The following is a 15,901-nucleotide window of genomic DNA, read 5'->3' as shown; positions in this document are numbered from 1 at the left end:
CCTGTCCTCAATCCACACACCAGGCCCCTGAGGCACAGAGAAGTCACCTGGCTCGTCCAAGGTCACACAGCCAGCTGGGAGGCAGTGACGTTGGCCCACAAGCCAGGCCTCTTTGGTCACCAAGGACGGACAGAACTGAGGAGGAGGTGCCCTAGAAGGCAGGAGGATTTTGAGAAACCCCAGCAGGGCCCCCTGCTCTCCTCTGGACCGTCTATTCTCAGCCTGGCCACCAGTGTCCCTTTTCCGCTGTCCCCGGGGCATTGAGACGGACCCCATGGCCCAGCCTCTCTGTCTCCTCCCGGCTCGTCATGTATCGTCCTCTCCCTCGGGATGAGGGCCCCACCCCGGCAGGGATCTCTGTTTTCCTCACTGGGGTATCCCAAGCTCTTAGAGCTGCGCCTGGCACGCAGTAGGCATGCAACAAACAAGTGTTAAGTGAATGAATGACTTTTCAGTCCCCCTCTTTGGACCCAACATCAGTCTAGAGGCAGGAAGGCCAAGCGGTTCAGCTGCCAGATTCCGCCAACCATGGGCAGGTTCTCGCCTCAGAAGCTGGATGAAGCCTTCCATGTTTGGCCAGGGCAGATATGGACCTGGGGACCACAGGGGACAGCAGGAGAAAAGGCCAAGGCTGGGCCTTTTCACTCCTTTTCCACCCCCCACCCCAAGGAGTATGAAGAACTACCGCGCTAAGTTCCCCTAGGGCTGCAGCAACAAAGGACCACAAATTCGGTGGCTTCCAATAACGAGAATGTATTGTCTCCCAGGCCTGGAGGCCAGAAGTCCGAGATCAAGGTGTGGGCAGGTTGGCTCCTTCTGAGGCTGAGGGAGAGCCTGGGCCAGGCCTCTGCACACCTGCTGGGGGTTCACGTTGTTCCTTGGCATCTCCTTGCTTACAGACGCATCACCCCAGCCCTCCTCCATCCAAGGCCTCCTCCCTGTGGCCTTCTCTTTCCACGACCTTCCTTTTATAAGCACGCCAGTCACAGAGGACTAGAGTTCACCCTAATGACCTCATTTTAACTCAATTCCCTTGTAAAGACCCTATTTCCAAAGAAAGTCACATTCTATGTATGGGGTGGGGTGGGGTAGGTAGGACTCCAATGTATCCTTTCGGGGGGCCCACAATTTAACCCATAACACGGCCTGTGGATGTCTTGGTCCTCCTTAGATCATGGGCATCCAAAAGAAAGTGATGTCTCAGAGGGCAAAATAAGTACCATTAAGGACCCCACAGCCCTGCTGGCTTTTTCTGGGTCTTTTTGCCAAGTGACTGGATCTATTCTGGAGGGGGGAGGGGAACCCAGATTCTAGGCCCGTTAGGTCAGTGCTCAATTTTTTTTTTTTTAATTGCCATCGACACTACTAAGACCTCCTATATCACATCCTGTTAGAGACCAGTTGGATATATATATATAGTAGACACAGTGTTCACAAGACAATTTGTTCCCTTACTGTGATTGACACACTCTGGAAGGCTCTATTCTATATGATTTTATTCCATTTCCTTTTTTTGTAAAAGGCTAGTTGGGGTTCATTGAATTGATTCAAGACTCATTGGTGGGAGATTGAAAAATATGCTTGAGTCAGTCTTCCGATGATCAGCTCTGGGGGCTGCATTCTCCACCCACAGGAAAGTACAAATTGCTTTAGCCTGGACCAGGCCAAGGTGAGGGGCACTGGTTAGTCCCTGGGTGGGAATAGTGTGAATTAGCCCCATCAGGAGAATAAACTGCAAGATTCAGTGTCATCACAAAACTTTGCGACACTCACACCCCCCAGGCCCCGCCCCCGAGGCTCCTGTCTTCAAGGCCACATTTGTGTGGACACAGCTGGCTAAAATCTGTCTCCACACCGCCCGCCCCCCCCCCCCCCCCCCCCCCCCCCCCGCCAGCCCCGGCCAGGCGAGGCTCAGGGCCTCAAATAGACACTGGGAGACAGGGGGAGGGAGCCATATCTTGGCATTTCAAGGCAGGTTTTAATCGTTTGCGATACCTTCCCCGATTATGTCCATCAAGTCCAATGGGGTTCTTTTTACACGTGATAAATGTTTTCCATTTATTCTGTATTTCGATGTGCACAGCACATACATCACAATACGGGTCAGCACCTGTATAAAACTACAGACAGATTCTGAAAACAGCAGTAAGTACGGAAACCTCAAATCCCCATCACAGCAATAGAAACACTTTACAAGATTTCAAAGGTTCAATGACATCTCTACACGCTTCACATCCGATCCGCTGAATATATATACATGGTCAAGGATGGCCAAGTTCTGCCCTTAAGACATCCGAGTTCCTGACAATCTGACTGGGCTCTGAGACAAGACATCGTCCCATATTTAAGGCATCTGAAACAATCTGGTTTGTTACTATGTGAATACAGTAAATACAGAACGGCCACAAATCCCAGCTCCTTACTCCCGCCCCCCGCCCCACTCCCACCCCTATGCAATCAGCACCGAGATCTCTGAGCAACGCTCAGTACTCCTGGAGTCTAGGGCGCGGTTTAAAATTTTTTAAAAAACACTTTTACTGCCTGGCCTGAACAGCAGTTTGAGATGTAGGGTCCTGTCTTAAGTGGCTTCTTTCTTCTAGGCCTCAGTTTAAGAATAGTATTTTAAGTAGATGATTTGCATTCGAACAAAGAGTTTTAAAAAGGAATGTGAAAGACAAAAACTCCAATCAGATTTTTCCAGTCTTGCTGTCTGTAGACTCCCATAAAGTTAATTCGGGAGACAGTTCAGAAACATCTTAGGAGAGTATTAAAAGTCTTGAGGAAACATTCGGAGCATTTCTGGTAGCAAGCTAAGGTCATTTTGTATAAACTCGAAAAAGTCATTCATTAAAATTAAATGTTTGCCATCACCTCGGAACTTTATTTAAACCTCACCGACCCTGCCTCTTCCATCTTTGCTTCCACGACAGGGGTTACATTTGTAAAATATATAAAGAAAAATATAAGGTTACTTGGTGACCATATAGTGTACTCTAACAGCTGTCTGCAAATATTTTCACCATGATTATCCTTACTAAAAGTAAATCACGGGGTAAAGATAGCTCAAACGTGACAAGGTTCGAATGGGGCACACCAACACTATCTGCAATCCTTTTTGGCTACATATGGAAAAAAAAGCCACTTGGGATGGCAAACTCCTACACCCGGTCTGAGCTTTCTGCAGATTTTGCCAGATGAGTGGTTTAAGGGCTTTCGAGGTAGATGTTAAATCCACTTAATCAGGAATGCAACGGAGAGAAGCAGTGGCTTCCCCCACGCAAACTGCCTTAAGTGTTTTTGTACAGTGACAAGGACATTTCACCTAAAATGAACAGCTAGTTCTAGCCCGAAGCTTCCCAAACACAGGGAAGTGTGTGTGTTTTTTGGTTTTTGTTTTTTTGTAAATATATATATGTATACGCTATTACTTATCAGAAGTCTCCACTATCACAAACTGTCTTTCACCCTCGGGTTTTGGCAGTGGTTGTAAATCCACCCAATCTTGTCCATTTCCAGCCTTCCAGCGCAATATCAATTCCTCTCCGACGGATCTTACAAAATTTCTTCGTTTTTGCCTTTTCCCCAGTGGCCACAGAGAAACACAGGCTGTGGTTGATCCAGAAAAAGGAAAACAGGAGTTTATAAAGTTGCCCACGGGTCTCCCCCATCTGGTAGGTCGAGGAAGATTGACTGCAGCAAAGTTCAAAGGTCATTCCTGGCAGATCTAAAAACAGAGTGACAGTGGTGGCCTCGACAGTGCGCTTTCTGTACCCGAAGTAAACCGATATGTCCTGAGGAATATCTTCTGGGCACAAAGGGAGTGGGGCGCTGCAGGATGCTAGGAATGAAGCCAAGACCGGGAGCTTCCTTTAACTGGCTTCCAAAGCCCCAGGAAACCTTTCCAGACACAGAGATGCTCACCACCAAACCACAGGGGACAGTGCAAAGCAGGGTTGATGTCACAGACTGATGTCACCGGTTTTTAATATACGAAATAGCAGCAGTCACTTGTGACAACTTTTTGACAAGTTAAATAAACCCAGTGGAAGGGTCTCTACTGTTTTACCAGAAAAGTCAGGGTTTGGTGGTTTTTTTTGTTTGTTTGTTTTTTTCAGAAAAATACAAAACACATCCACAGAGCCATAAATAATCTGGTGGCAATATATACACATTTAAATAATTAATTTAAATATCTTACACCTACTCTTGAGTTAAACTGTCCATCCGAAGAAAGTGCACCAAGGTGGCCCTTGGCACTCCCCTCCTGGGGGCTCTGAGGGTCACAGCCTGGGGAGGAAATGGGTGACCTTCATGGTGGGTGACACCCGGTTCCCCTTCTTGGTCTTCCCGTTCTTACTCAGGGCGATGAACATGCCGGGGTACCTGTAGCACTCATAGGCGTTGTAGTTGTTGGGGAGGAGGATCTCTTTGAACTTGCACTCATCGGTGAAGAAAGGCTGGCGGGGAAGGAGAAGCGGTGTCAGGTGGAGCCATCTCTGGGCCAAGGGACCCCTGTGGGCGGGGGTCAGGGACTCCTTTCTCTCCCAGTCCCACCCTGGCTGCGAGGCCTCTGCTGGGAAGTCAGGGTGCCAAGACCTTCACAGGGTGATTAGAGGTACCCGGCCAGCTCGCAGCAGCCGCTGCTCCAGACACCTGCCCGGCACCTGGCAGCCAGGAAATTTCATCACCGCTGTGTCCACCCTGAAGACTGCAGTCCTGCCCACCGGGACCGCCCCCCCCCTCCAGGGGCTACAGTGAGGGGCTCCCAATGACACCCTTTGACCGACTGGCAAGTGCCCACTCAAGGATGGCAGGAACGCTGTCCCCGTCTTGGGGCCGTGCCTCTTGTTTGGGCTGGCCCGGGGTCAGCCGCACTGCCTCAGGGCCTTGGAGGGGGTTGCTTCCAATCCTGTGACCCCACCGCAGTTCCACATCCCGGCGTCGGGTGGCCTGGAGGCGTCACGATCCCGCCCGGCTGCTCGGCCGGGCCCCGAGGTACTCACCGAGCCGTAGAGTTTGCCCCTGCTGCTCATGGCCACGAAGAACCGGCTGGCCACGCCGAAGACGCTCACCACTCCCCGCTCCACGGGCGAGAGCTCCAGCAGGCCTGGGGGCGGGGCGCGGGTCATTCCCGGGCACGGGACCCTCGGCCCTCACCGCCCGACCTGGCCCCCTCCTCTGCCTGCGCGCCTCCGGGACGCCCACTTCTGGGGTGGAGGTGAGTGTAGAGGACCCGGGTCCCCGGCGCAGGTCGCCCCCGAAGGGCCCCCGGAGCCCAGCGGGCTCGCCCCCAGGGCCGGCCCAGCGGCGGCCGCGCCCAGTCCGGGACGGCAGGAGAGGGGTGGCCCCGGCGGCCCCCGAGTCCGGCCCCAACGCCGGCGCGCGTCCCGGGCCCCCGCAGGTGCCGGTGGCTGCGCCGCGCTCCCAGTGCCCACGGGCGAAGGCGCTGGAATTCGTCACCCGGAGCCCGGACTTCTGAAGGCGGGGGAGGCGGGGCTCGGCCGCCCGGTTGCGCAAAGCCGGTCGCTGCTGCGACTCCAGGAGCCGAGCGCGTTTGCGTCCCCGGCGTGCCCACGCCAGAGGGACCGGAACCCGAGTCCGCCCCGGTTCCCAGAGCCCGCGGGCAGGTGTCAGCCGAGACCTTCGGGTTGCGAGTTGGAAGGGGCGGCCGCTGCCCCGGGCCCCGACCCTTCCCGCCCGCCCCGCCCCACTCACTGTCACTCGTGTCCGCGTGCACGCCGCCGATGCGGCCGTCCGGGAGCACCTGGAGGTGGAAGCCGATGCCCACGTTGCAGTAGAGCCTCCGCAGCCTTTTGATGCCCAGCAGGTAGTCCCCGGCGCCGCTCTGGACGGCAGCCTCCTTGGGCTGCGCGGCCACCGGCAGGCGCGCCAGCGAGCGCGCCACCAGGCTCTCCCAGCGACGCTCCAGCTCGGCCTCCAGCGTGCCGTTGGGTGCGGTGGGCGCGGCGGCGCCCCCTCGGCCGGCCCAGGGCGCCAGCACGGCCAGCAGCACCGCCGGGAGCAGCGCAGCCGCGGCCGCCCCGGGCCCCGCCATCCCCGCCCTCGGGCCGTGCGTCCGTGGGTAGGTCGGTGCGCCCGGGAAGCCGGGGGCCGAGCTGCGCCTGTGGGGGCTTGCGGGAGTGCACGACCTGGGCCGGGGGCAGGGAGCGCACGGCCGGGGAAGAAGCCGGAGGCGAGCGACGGAGCCCCCAGGCGCCGGGAGCTACCCGGGCTGCATGGAGAGGCGGGCAGTGGCGGAAGGACGCGCGGCCGCGGCTGGGACCCTGCGGAGCGGTGCGCGCCTCCCTGCGCGCTGGGCCGGCCCGGGCCGAGCCACTATATATAGCAGATCGCCCCCCCCCCCCACTCCCGCAGGGGGCCGTTTGCGTTCTCCTGGGCGCCCGGGGCGCTGTGGCGCTCGCGGCTGGTCGCAGGCCGCCTGCCAATCAGGGCTGGGGGAGGGGAGGAGGCCGGGGACCAGCGCCGCGAGTGCCACCTGGAGGGTCCCCGGCCCCCACCCCTGGCTTCGCTGGGCCCATGGACCTGTTGGTCCCGACCCTCGCGTCTCCTCCACTCTCGTCTTGCAGCCAAAGTTTTGCTTCTTCCACTTTGTCCCTGCCTGTCCCGTCTCCGTGGGGCGCCTTCTCCGCCTCTGTTCCAGCGGCCTGGGTGCCGCCCTCATCTAGTACCCTCAGCTCAGAGAAGTCACTCCTTGCGCTTTGCCTTTCAGGGACTCCCCGGAACTTGTTCCTTCGCTGGGACCCTGTGGACCCACCTGGGAATGAGGGGCGGGTAAGGGCAGTAATCGCCAGGAGCGCCTGAGCCTGGAAGGAAGAATCCAGCGCTACAGGGTGGAGGGAGGCAAGGGCCTGGGTTTGGCCACCTGCGCTCTGGGTGATTCAGGGATGGAGCTGTGTATACCAGGTGGAGGCATCACCTGAGCAGGGGACCTGAGTGGGCGGTGCTAAGAGAAGACGGGGTGAGCTGGTGCACCCCGGGAGGCCCCGGCACTGCACCCCCTACACACACACCCATGCAAGGACAGGGGCCAGGGCCATAGGGGACACCCTTTGTCCCCCTCCCCTTTAATTCTGCAGCAGGAATACTCAAGTGCCATAGTCAGAAGCCAACCTAGCTGGGACCCAGGCCAGGCTTTTGGAAGGCTCCCTTCCCCCACCTGCTGTCCCCACCCCCCTCTGTGCCCATTATGGCCTGATGGGGGCGGGTCCAGCTAGATGCTGGCTCACCTAGGTGTGAAAATCCCTGTTCTCAGTTGTACCTGAGGAGCCTTGCTGTCACCTCCCAGCAGGTCCCGCCCAGCCACCGCTGCAGGGGGCCCGGAGCCCACCCTACCCCCCGCGGCCACCAGCACCTGTGACCAGAGACATCATCCCCGGGCCTTTTCAGCCTCCCCACCTCCCACCCCATTCCTGCCTGAGGAGCCCTTGGACCGACCTCTGAACCCTGCTGGGACTCATTCAGACCACAGAGGGGACCTAGGAGGTTGGAGGTCTCTGGCTTGAGGCCAGAAAGGGGGCACCCAAGGCTCAGTGAGTGGCCTTGGCCGGACCAGCACCCGGTCTCCAGACTTCTCGGTGAGAGCCTTTGCTCCCTCTGGGCCTGCAGCCTGACCAAGCAGTGGCCATCCAGGCCGAGCCTTGCTGGGAGGCCGGGTACTGGCTCAGGGCTGCCAGTCACGGCTATAAGATCAGCTCTGCAGCTGCTTGGACCCTGGGCCCCCTCACCCCCATGGGGCACAGGAGACCAGAACCTGCCCCAGCCCTGTGCCTCGCTCTCTGTGTGGCCTGGGCAAGTCCTGCCACCTCTGGGCCCCTAAACCCCCATTTGCAAAACTGCTTGGAAGGCGGGCTCCCCTCCTTCAGTCCGGGTCCACGTGGGCACCTCCTCTGGGGCGGTGGGACCCAGGCCCTCTGAGGTCTCCCCCCAGCTCCTGGCAGGGTGTGGCCCCTCTCTTCCCAGCAACCCCACAGGGAGCTCCCTTTCCACCTCTCCTGTTTGCTGGCAAGTTCAGTGAAGGACCCTGTGCTGGTTCATCTCCCAGAACTGCCGTCCCACCCTCACGGCAGGTGTTCTCAGTGACTGTCCTTTGAAGGGCTGGCAGCCAGCAGGGGTGTTAGGAGCTGAGCCCTGGTTCCCCCTTCACCCTGACTCACGGTGGGTCCCTGAGCCCGTCAGGCCTTGGCTTCCTCAACTGTCCAAAGCAGCCAGCAGAAGCCATGAGGGTTAATCCGCCAGGATTGCAGGTGGAGGATGTAACAGGATGGTCATTTTCACCTGACTCCTGCCTTGGCCCCCTCCTCGCCTCCTCCGCATCTCCCAGATGCTCCCCATCAGCCACTGTCCTCAGGGTCTTGTTTCCGTCTCTCCAACCTCCGCACTGGAAGATGATGACTTCTCCCCACTCAGGGTCCCCCTCAAATATCAGCCACTTGGGAGGCCCGCCGTGACCCCCACCCCCAAGGCAGTCTCCTCTGCCCAGTGCATCTGGTTGTTGCTTCTTCTCAGCCCTTAAGGAATCTTCCTTTACTTGCTGACCCTCCCTTCCACTAGAAATAGGCCCTGATGCACCTGAAGAGCCTAGTTTACCAAGAACGTGGGGTGCAGGGGAGCCTGTGTAGCGGAGGCTCTGGGCCCTGTGGTCCCTGCTTCAGCGTCACATTGGGGGTCCATCTCTGTTGGTCATATGATTTTAGCCTTTAGCTTCTGATCATGCTCAGTTTCTCCATCTGTAAAATGGGCATGACAGTTACCCCTTTCAGGGGTCGCCAACCTCGACAACAGGGTGTGGGCCGTAGGAAAAGGCTGAATGTAGTCAGCCCTTCAGACCGCAGTCTCCTTGCACCCAGCTGACAGTTCATACCCAGAGTGTGAGAAATAACCAACCCACATTTTTATCCGACGGGAGGCCCCACATCACAACAGCAGCCGTGACTGGAGGGGTGAAGTGTCAGACGGGAGCAAAGGCTCAGAACTGAAACCGGCCAGTTCCCGCCTACAATCTTCTTGCGACCTTTTTTAACCTACAGAAAAATCGCAATGTCATTATCTTCTTGGTTTCTTCTCCTTTGAAAGAGTGACAGAGCTTCTCAAAACAACCAGCCCAGCTGTTAAGAACTTACTTGGCTTCATAGTGATAATAATAATAAAAAGTGCAGCATAAAAATTCAATTCTAGTTCTTAGGGTGGAGTGACAGGGCTCAGCCTGGGGCAGGGCTCGCAGGCTGCAAACTTTGCAAATGGCTCAACTGTTTTCTTGTTGAACTTCCTTTTCTTGGCCTTAGTGAGAAGACCCTCACAATGGCCTCAAGGAGAAGGGTAAGGCCGGTGGTAGAGACACGTCTACACGGGCTGCAGCAACCCAAGAAACACAATTTCTTTTAGAAGCTCCAAAAGAAGGGGGAGATTAAGACAATTTTTTAAAGCTTTTAAAAATTGTGGTTAGGACTTCCCTGGTGGCACAGTGGTTAAGAATCCACCTGCCTATGCAGGGAACACGGGTTTGAGCCCTAGTCCGGGAAGATCCCACATGCCACGGAGCAACTAAGCCCGTGCACCACAACTACTGAGCCTGCGCTCTAGAGCCCATGCCACAACTACTGAGCCCGCGCACCACAACTACTGAAGCCTGCGCTCTAGAGCCCGTGAGCCACAACTACTGAGCCCATGTGCCACAACTACTGAAGCCCGCACGCTTAGAGCCCGTGCTCCGCAACAAGAGAAGCCACTGCAATGAGAAGCCCGCGCACCGCAACGAAGAGTATCCCCCGCTCGCCGCCACTAGAGAAAAGCCCGCGCGCAGCAACGAAGACCCAACGCAGTCAAAAATAAATAAATTAATTAAAAAAAAAAAGACTCACACCATTGTAAGGCAATTATACTTCAATAAAGATGTTTAAAAAAAAAAAAAAAAAAAAGACTAACCACATGTGTGTGACCAACACCATCATCCACCTCCAGAACTTTTTCTTCTTCCCAAACTGAAACTCTGCTCATCAAACAGTAATTCACCATTCTCCTGTCTCCATGAATTTGATTCCTCTAGGGCCCTCCCCTAAGTAGAATCACACAGTGTTTGTCCTTTTGTGTCTGGCTTATTTCACTGAGCATAATGTCCTCAAGGTTCATCCACGTTGTCGCCTGTGTCAGGATTTCCTTCCTTTTGAAAGCTGAACAGTATTCCATTGTATGAATGTAGCACATTTAGTTTCTCCATTCTTCTGTTGATGGACATGTGGGTTGTTTCAACCTTCTGGCTACTGTCAATCATGCAACTCAGAACACAGGTATGCAAATACCTGCTCAAGACCTTGCTTTCACTTCTTTTGGGTGTAGACCCAGAAATGGAATTGCTGGATCACATGGTGATTCTAAGTCTAATTGTTTGAAGATCCTCCATACTGTTTTCCACAGCTTTTTGTTTTGTTTTGTTTGTTTGTTTGTTTTTGGCCATGCTGCACAGCTTGTGGGGATCTTAGTTCCCCGACCAGGGATCAAACCTGGGCAATGGCAGTGACAGCACCGACTCCTAACCACTGGACCGCCAGGGAATTCCCTGTTGGTTTTTTTTTTTTTTTTTTTTTGATAGAACTTTTTAAAATTTTATTTTATTGAAGCCTAGTTGACTTACAGTGTTGTGTTAATTTCTGCTGTATAGCAAAGTGATTCAGTTATACATATATACATTCTCATAGCCTTTTTTTTTTTTTTGGTCACCTTGATCACAGGGCATCAAGGGGATGGGATTCGGAAGTGGCTCCGTGTCCACTTGATCCCCCCTCTTTGTTTTTCTTCTGTCTCCTCTTCAACCCTGGGTTAGCCCAGCTAGGTCTGAGTGACAGGCACAGGGCCAGTTTTTACGGCTGGAACTCAACAGAGCAATTCACCAGGCAGACACATGCGTGTGCAGGTCTCTGCACATATTAGATACTCGAGCCTGGGGAAGTGGGCTTCTGAGAGAATTAAATGAGGTGATAGGTGTTGAGCACTTAGAACGAGCTGACGCACGCCAACCGAGCGTCACACAAAGTCTTAGTGGGTTGATAGGAGCGCGGGGCGGGGTGCCGGGTGCCTGGAGCACAGCCCAGCCCTGCCCTCACCCGGGTCCCCTGGGCAGTTTGCTTAGCTCCACAACATCCAGCGTCCACCTTCACATGGTCGTGGAGAGAATCGGAGGAATCAGACTTGTGAAGTGCTGGACGTGCTGTCCCCACCGTGAGCCACTGCGGACTGGCAACATCTCTCCAGGTACTGTCATGATTGGGATGTGTCCCCGGCACCGTGCGCTCCGGGAATCCGGCATGGCTCTGGCGGGCTTTGCACACCTGATGGCCTTTGCTATTCACCCAGACCTGGAAGGTGGGGCTGGGCTTAACGGTCACCATTTCACAGAAGAATCATCCGAAGCTCAGAGCCTTTGAGCAAAGCACTTAAGGTCACCAAGGTGGCAAATAGCAGAGGCAGAACGCACACTTGGGCGCTGGACACCAAACCAGGCTCAGTTTCCTCATCTGTAAAACAGAGCTCGTGTCCCCAACCTTGTCAGCCTCATGGGGTGTTAGAGGTCCAAACCATGCAGGTGAAGATCTTTTGTCAAGTCCAGGGTGGAGATCCAGCTCCGCATGCTGGTACCATGACCCCAATAGATTTGTTCACTTAGAAGATCATAGAGGGAATTCCCAAGCAGTCCAGTGGTTAGGACTTGGCGCTTTCACTGCCGGGGGCCCAGGTTCAGTTCCCGGTCGGGGAACTAAGATACTGCGAGCTGCGCAGTGCCGCCCAAAAAAGAAAAAGAAAATCATAGAACACACAGTCAAGTGCCCAGCTCCCCACCTGTTCCTTTTAATATTTCAGATCAAAAACAGAGCTAGAGAGACCCACCCAGGGGCATTGAATCCGGCCCTCTGGTTTCACGGCAGTCAGCAGATGGCCAAAGAAGGGAAGGGCCACCCAGGGTTATCCCGACGCCCAACCCCCTGGCTCAGGTCCATCTACTTGGCATTCTAGGTCCCAGGGCCGCCTCCCTGCCTGAGTTACACAGCTGCTGATCTCCCAGAATTTACATCTGGGAGAAGGAGAGACCCCAAACCAGCAAGAGGCTGCAGCGTGGAGACCATGGGACACGCTCCGAAGACACAAACAGAGGGTCATTGGAGAGTCCCGGGGTCCTGGGGACGGTACAGCTGAGACCTACAGGATGAGAAGGAGCCTCCATGGAAAGGTGGGGTGCCCCCAGCAGAGGGGTCAAGGGGGCAGGATCCACAGGTGAAGACATCTGGGTGTTCAAGAAGAAAGAGGGAGCCAGTGCTGGGAGAGGCGGGCAGGCCTGTGGACCTGGGGGGGCTTTGGATCCCCTTCCAGGCGTGCTCAGGCCAAGCCTCAGTTCACCCTGCAGGGCGTGGCCGGTGGGCCTGGCGGGCTGAGCACCAGAAAGCCTGGGATGCGGGCATCAGAGGCGTGGTGAGGGCGTGGCTCTGCCGCCCCCGGGCTCAGGGTCCCCCAGCAGCCCTGACAGTGGGGTGCACCCTCTTCCCCGCAGCCCCCGGGGTCAGCTGCAGAGTACGCACGAGACTGAGCCAGTCTCAGTGTGAGAAGGTGGGCGAGGCTCCTCATCGTCCCCGCCCCCCAGCCCACGAGGGGCCCTCAGCGGCCCTCAGAGGAATCACCATGGGGGCGCTGGGGGCGGAAGGAAGGTCCTTTGAAAGGTCAGCTCAGGCCACTCCACTCCTCCCTCCCGCTCTCCCGCCTCCTCTTCCTCTCACCCCAGTGCCCTGGACGGACTCTGGGCCCAGGGAAGGTTCTGGACCTCGTGCTCAGGCTGTGTGTGGCATCTATGCCCCAAACGGGTCTCTTCTTTCCCTCTCTGCCCCTCCAGGACGGCAAAGCCAGGAAAAACCTCAAAATATCACCTGCCCCTACTCGCCTATCCTGCAGGGCAATAATCAATCACAGGCCCCAACTTAAGGGGCAGTGACTTCCCAAAGGCTGCTCAGGTGATGGGACGTGTGGGCCAAAGCTGGTTCCAGCAGCCGGCCCCTCCTCTGAGGGGCTGTGTGGCCTCTGGCAAGTCACTCACCCTCTCTGAGCCTCTGTTGATTTTTCTGTCAAGTTGAGCCTATAATGGTGCTCACCTGGGAGGGTTTCTGGGAGGACTGAATGAAATGAACGGAGGTGGTCTGGGGGGATAGGGGAGTGAAACGGGGGGTTGCGTTCTCCGAGAAGGTGGGTTTCCGCAGCCAGACCTCAGCTTCTTGGGGCCAAAATGGAACAAGCCGTGACCTGGTGTTTTAAGAACCCCTGGTGTCACTTTCCACGGCCCACCTGGTCTTCGGAGGCCGTGGGCCATGAGGCTGATGGTGGGGCTGGCGGTCCTCTCCCTTCTGCTTCCATCCTACTCCCTGGGAGAGGGGCATTCAGGGACCAGATTGGGGGGGAAATCTAGGAAAGCTGTCTGCAGTGATACCTGGTCAGAGCATCTTACTTAGTCTGGATACTTTCGCCCTAGGAGTGGGGGGACAAGCTCATGTGATCTTAGGGCAGAAACGAGACTTCAGCTTTGGGGCCAATACCTCCCTGGATCCCCCCCTCAGGTCTCGCCTGCCCCCGGGCACTTCTGAACTTGGTGTGTCACCTGCCTAAGATGCTTCCAGCTGTTTAAGGTCCACGGAGTGTACCCTGAAGGCCTGGATAAGTCTGCCCTCCCCAAAAATGGATTTAGATTGACCTCAGTCTGGAAATTATTATTTTTTTCTTGGGAGACATGTGTGTTTCTTTGTCCCCAGGGATAGGCAATCAGGGGTGAGGGCCTCAGTGGGGAAGAGGGCCAGCGTGTCTGGGCCTCACCCCTCAAGCCGGGCAGACTGCCCAGAGCAGCTTCGCCCAGCCCAGGTTTCTTTCCTTCAGGGAGGCAGGTGTTCACTGGGGACCCCAGCTCCTTTTCTTTTCTGGCCCACTGTCCTCAGTGTCAGTCTCACCCTCATGTGCGGGAATGAGCTGTCTCCCTTGTACTTTTCCAAGTTGAAATCCAAAATCTGTCATAATTAGTTGCAAAGAATGGAATCTCTAGTGTGTTTTAAATATTGACGTTTTAAAATAAAATTCTTCTGTTACTCTTTTTAGTGTGTCCAACGGAGTCTAAAAAACCATAACGAATTATCTTCCATCATTTTTTCCATCTTTTATTTTAAAAAAATATTAATGAGCTTTACACTAGCAGCCAAAAATCATAAATCCTGGCCTTTCTTCTTTGCATTTATATTTCCCCCACCAGTTTTATCCAAATTTAAGGTAATTTTAACCTTGAAAATCTTTTTTGATCGTCCTATCATGATTCTCTGGAACCAAAATATTTATGTGAATTGAAATATTTTAAAAATGAGTTTCTTGTGACTTTTATTCTTTATTTTTTATTTCTTTCTTTCTTTCTTTATTTATTTATGGCTGCGTTGGGTCTTCGTTGCTGCCTGCGGGCTTTCGCTAGTTTTGGTGAGCAGGGGCTACCCTTTGTTGCAGTGCGTGGGCTTCTCATTGCGGAGGCTTCTCTTGTTTCCGAGCGCGGGCTCTAGGCGTGCGGGCTTCAGTAGTTGTGGCGCACGGGCTTAGTTGCTCTGTGTCATGTGGGGTCTTCCCAGACCAGGGCTCGAACCTGTGTCCCCTGCATTGGCAGGCGGATTCTTAACCACTGCGCCACCAGGGAAGTCCCTCTTGTGACTTTTAGCATTAAACATTCTTGTTTAGGATTTTGTTTTCATCACAATTATTATCATACATGGTCGATCAAAATACCGTGTGTATGATATCAAATAATGGACAAGTAAAAAGCACAAATAAAATTTGTTGGAAATGAATCTTTTAATTTGATAGAAGACAGACTTTGGGGTTTTTTTTTTCAATTATTTCATATGATCATTATTACTTATTGCTGGATTAACATGGAATTTGGCCTCAGTTTCATTCTCATTTTCCATTTCTGTTGATGTAAAAGCCAAGAAGCCTTATTTACAGAAATGTCTAGATGGAATGGAAGATTTGTTACGGTGATGTCACCCGGGGATTTGAACACCTGCCAAACAAAGTATATGTGCAAAATCACATGCTATTTTATCATCAAAAACGTTTTTTCTTGCTCTGTCTGCTGACACGTCCAGTAGATCCTAGTCAAATTTGTTGACAGCAAAGACTCAGAAGCTGCCTGAATCAGCAAAGGGTGTATCATCAGTCATTGGAGTCACACTTCTTCAGCTTCTGGGAAGTGTATCCAGAGGTCTTTTCACCAAGACCTGTGAAAGGACGATTAATTATGCCAGTTATTCTTTTACTCAGAAGTACACTGTTAAACCCATTATCACGGAAGGAAAGAAAAAAAGAGTGGAAGTGGGACCATTGCTAAATTCAATATGGCTTGGCCAACACTGGTGATAAAAAGCTTCCAACATATCATATGTTTACATATATTTCTTTCCACACCCAGAAGCTACGGGCTTCATTCATCCAACATATAGGAAATTTCCACCATATAACAACATAATCAGTAAGGTCAGTCCCTTACTGACCTTACTGATGATCAGGTGAGAGATCAGATTATCATCAGAAGACATCTAACTGCATTTTTTCAATTCAAACAAGTGAGTTCATATGCATCTCTATAGCAAACCTCCTACTTCGGACTTTAACTCTGAGAAAGGCCATAGGTGGACACATCTGTAAATAGAGAGAAAGGGCCAGATCTCTGCCTTGAGCTGGGAGCCTGCTGGTCTCAGGAACCTCTCTGTCAGAAGAAGTGCATCTTTGTCAACTGTGGGATTAGGGAGACAGCGTCATCGAATGGAATCGTCCTGCCTCTGGCCCTCCGCTACCCTGGGCAGGCTAAACTGCCTTTCTCCAG

The 15,901-nt window shown here is 54.0% G+C and overlaps 1 protein-coding gene across 1 annotated transcript; it reads right to left on the bottom strand.

Annotated features, from left to right (window-relative positions):
- Positions 1–1,887: 1,887 nt before the first annotated feature.
- FGF4 (fibroblast growth factor 4) lies at positions 1,888–6,055 on the bottom strand (the record flags this gene model as incomplete). The annotated part of the gene is made up of 3 exons (XM_082340673.1): positions 1,888–4,457; positions 5,004–5,107; positions 5,716–6,055. The coding sequence occupies 3 exons, from the start codon at positions 6,053–6,055 to the stop codon at positions 4,281–4,283; spliced, it is 621 nt and encodes a 206-aa protein (XP_082196799.1). The 3' UTR covers positions 1,888–4,280.
- Between the last annotated feature and the right edge of the window lie 9,846 nt (positions 6,056–15,901).

The sequence above is a fragment of the Balaenoptera borealis genome (genome assembly GCF_965194805.1).
Source record: "Balaenoptera borealis genome assembly, chromosome: 11".
Classification (NCBI taxonomy): domain Eukaryota; kingdom Metazoa; phylum Chordata; class Mammalia; order Artiodactyla; family Balaenopteridae; genus Balaenoptera; species Balaenoptera borealis.
This window is presented reverse-complemented; position numbering and strand designations above follow the sequence as displayed.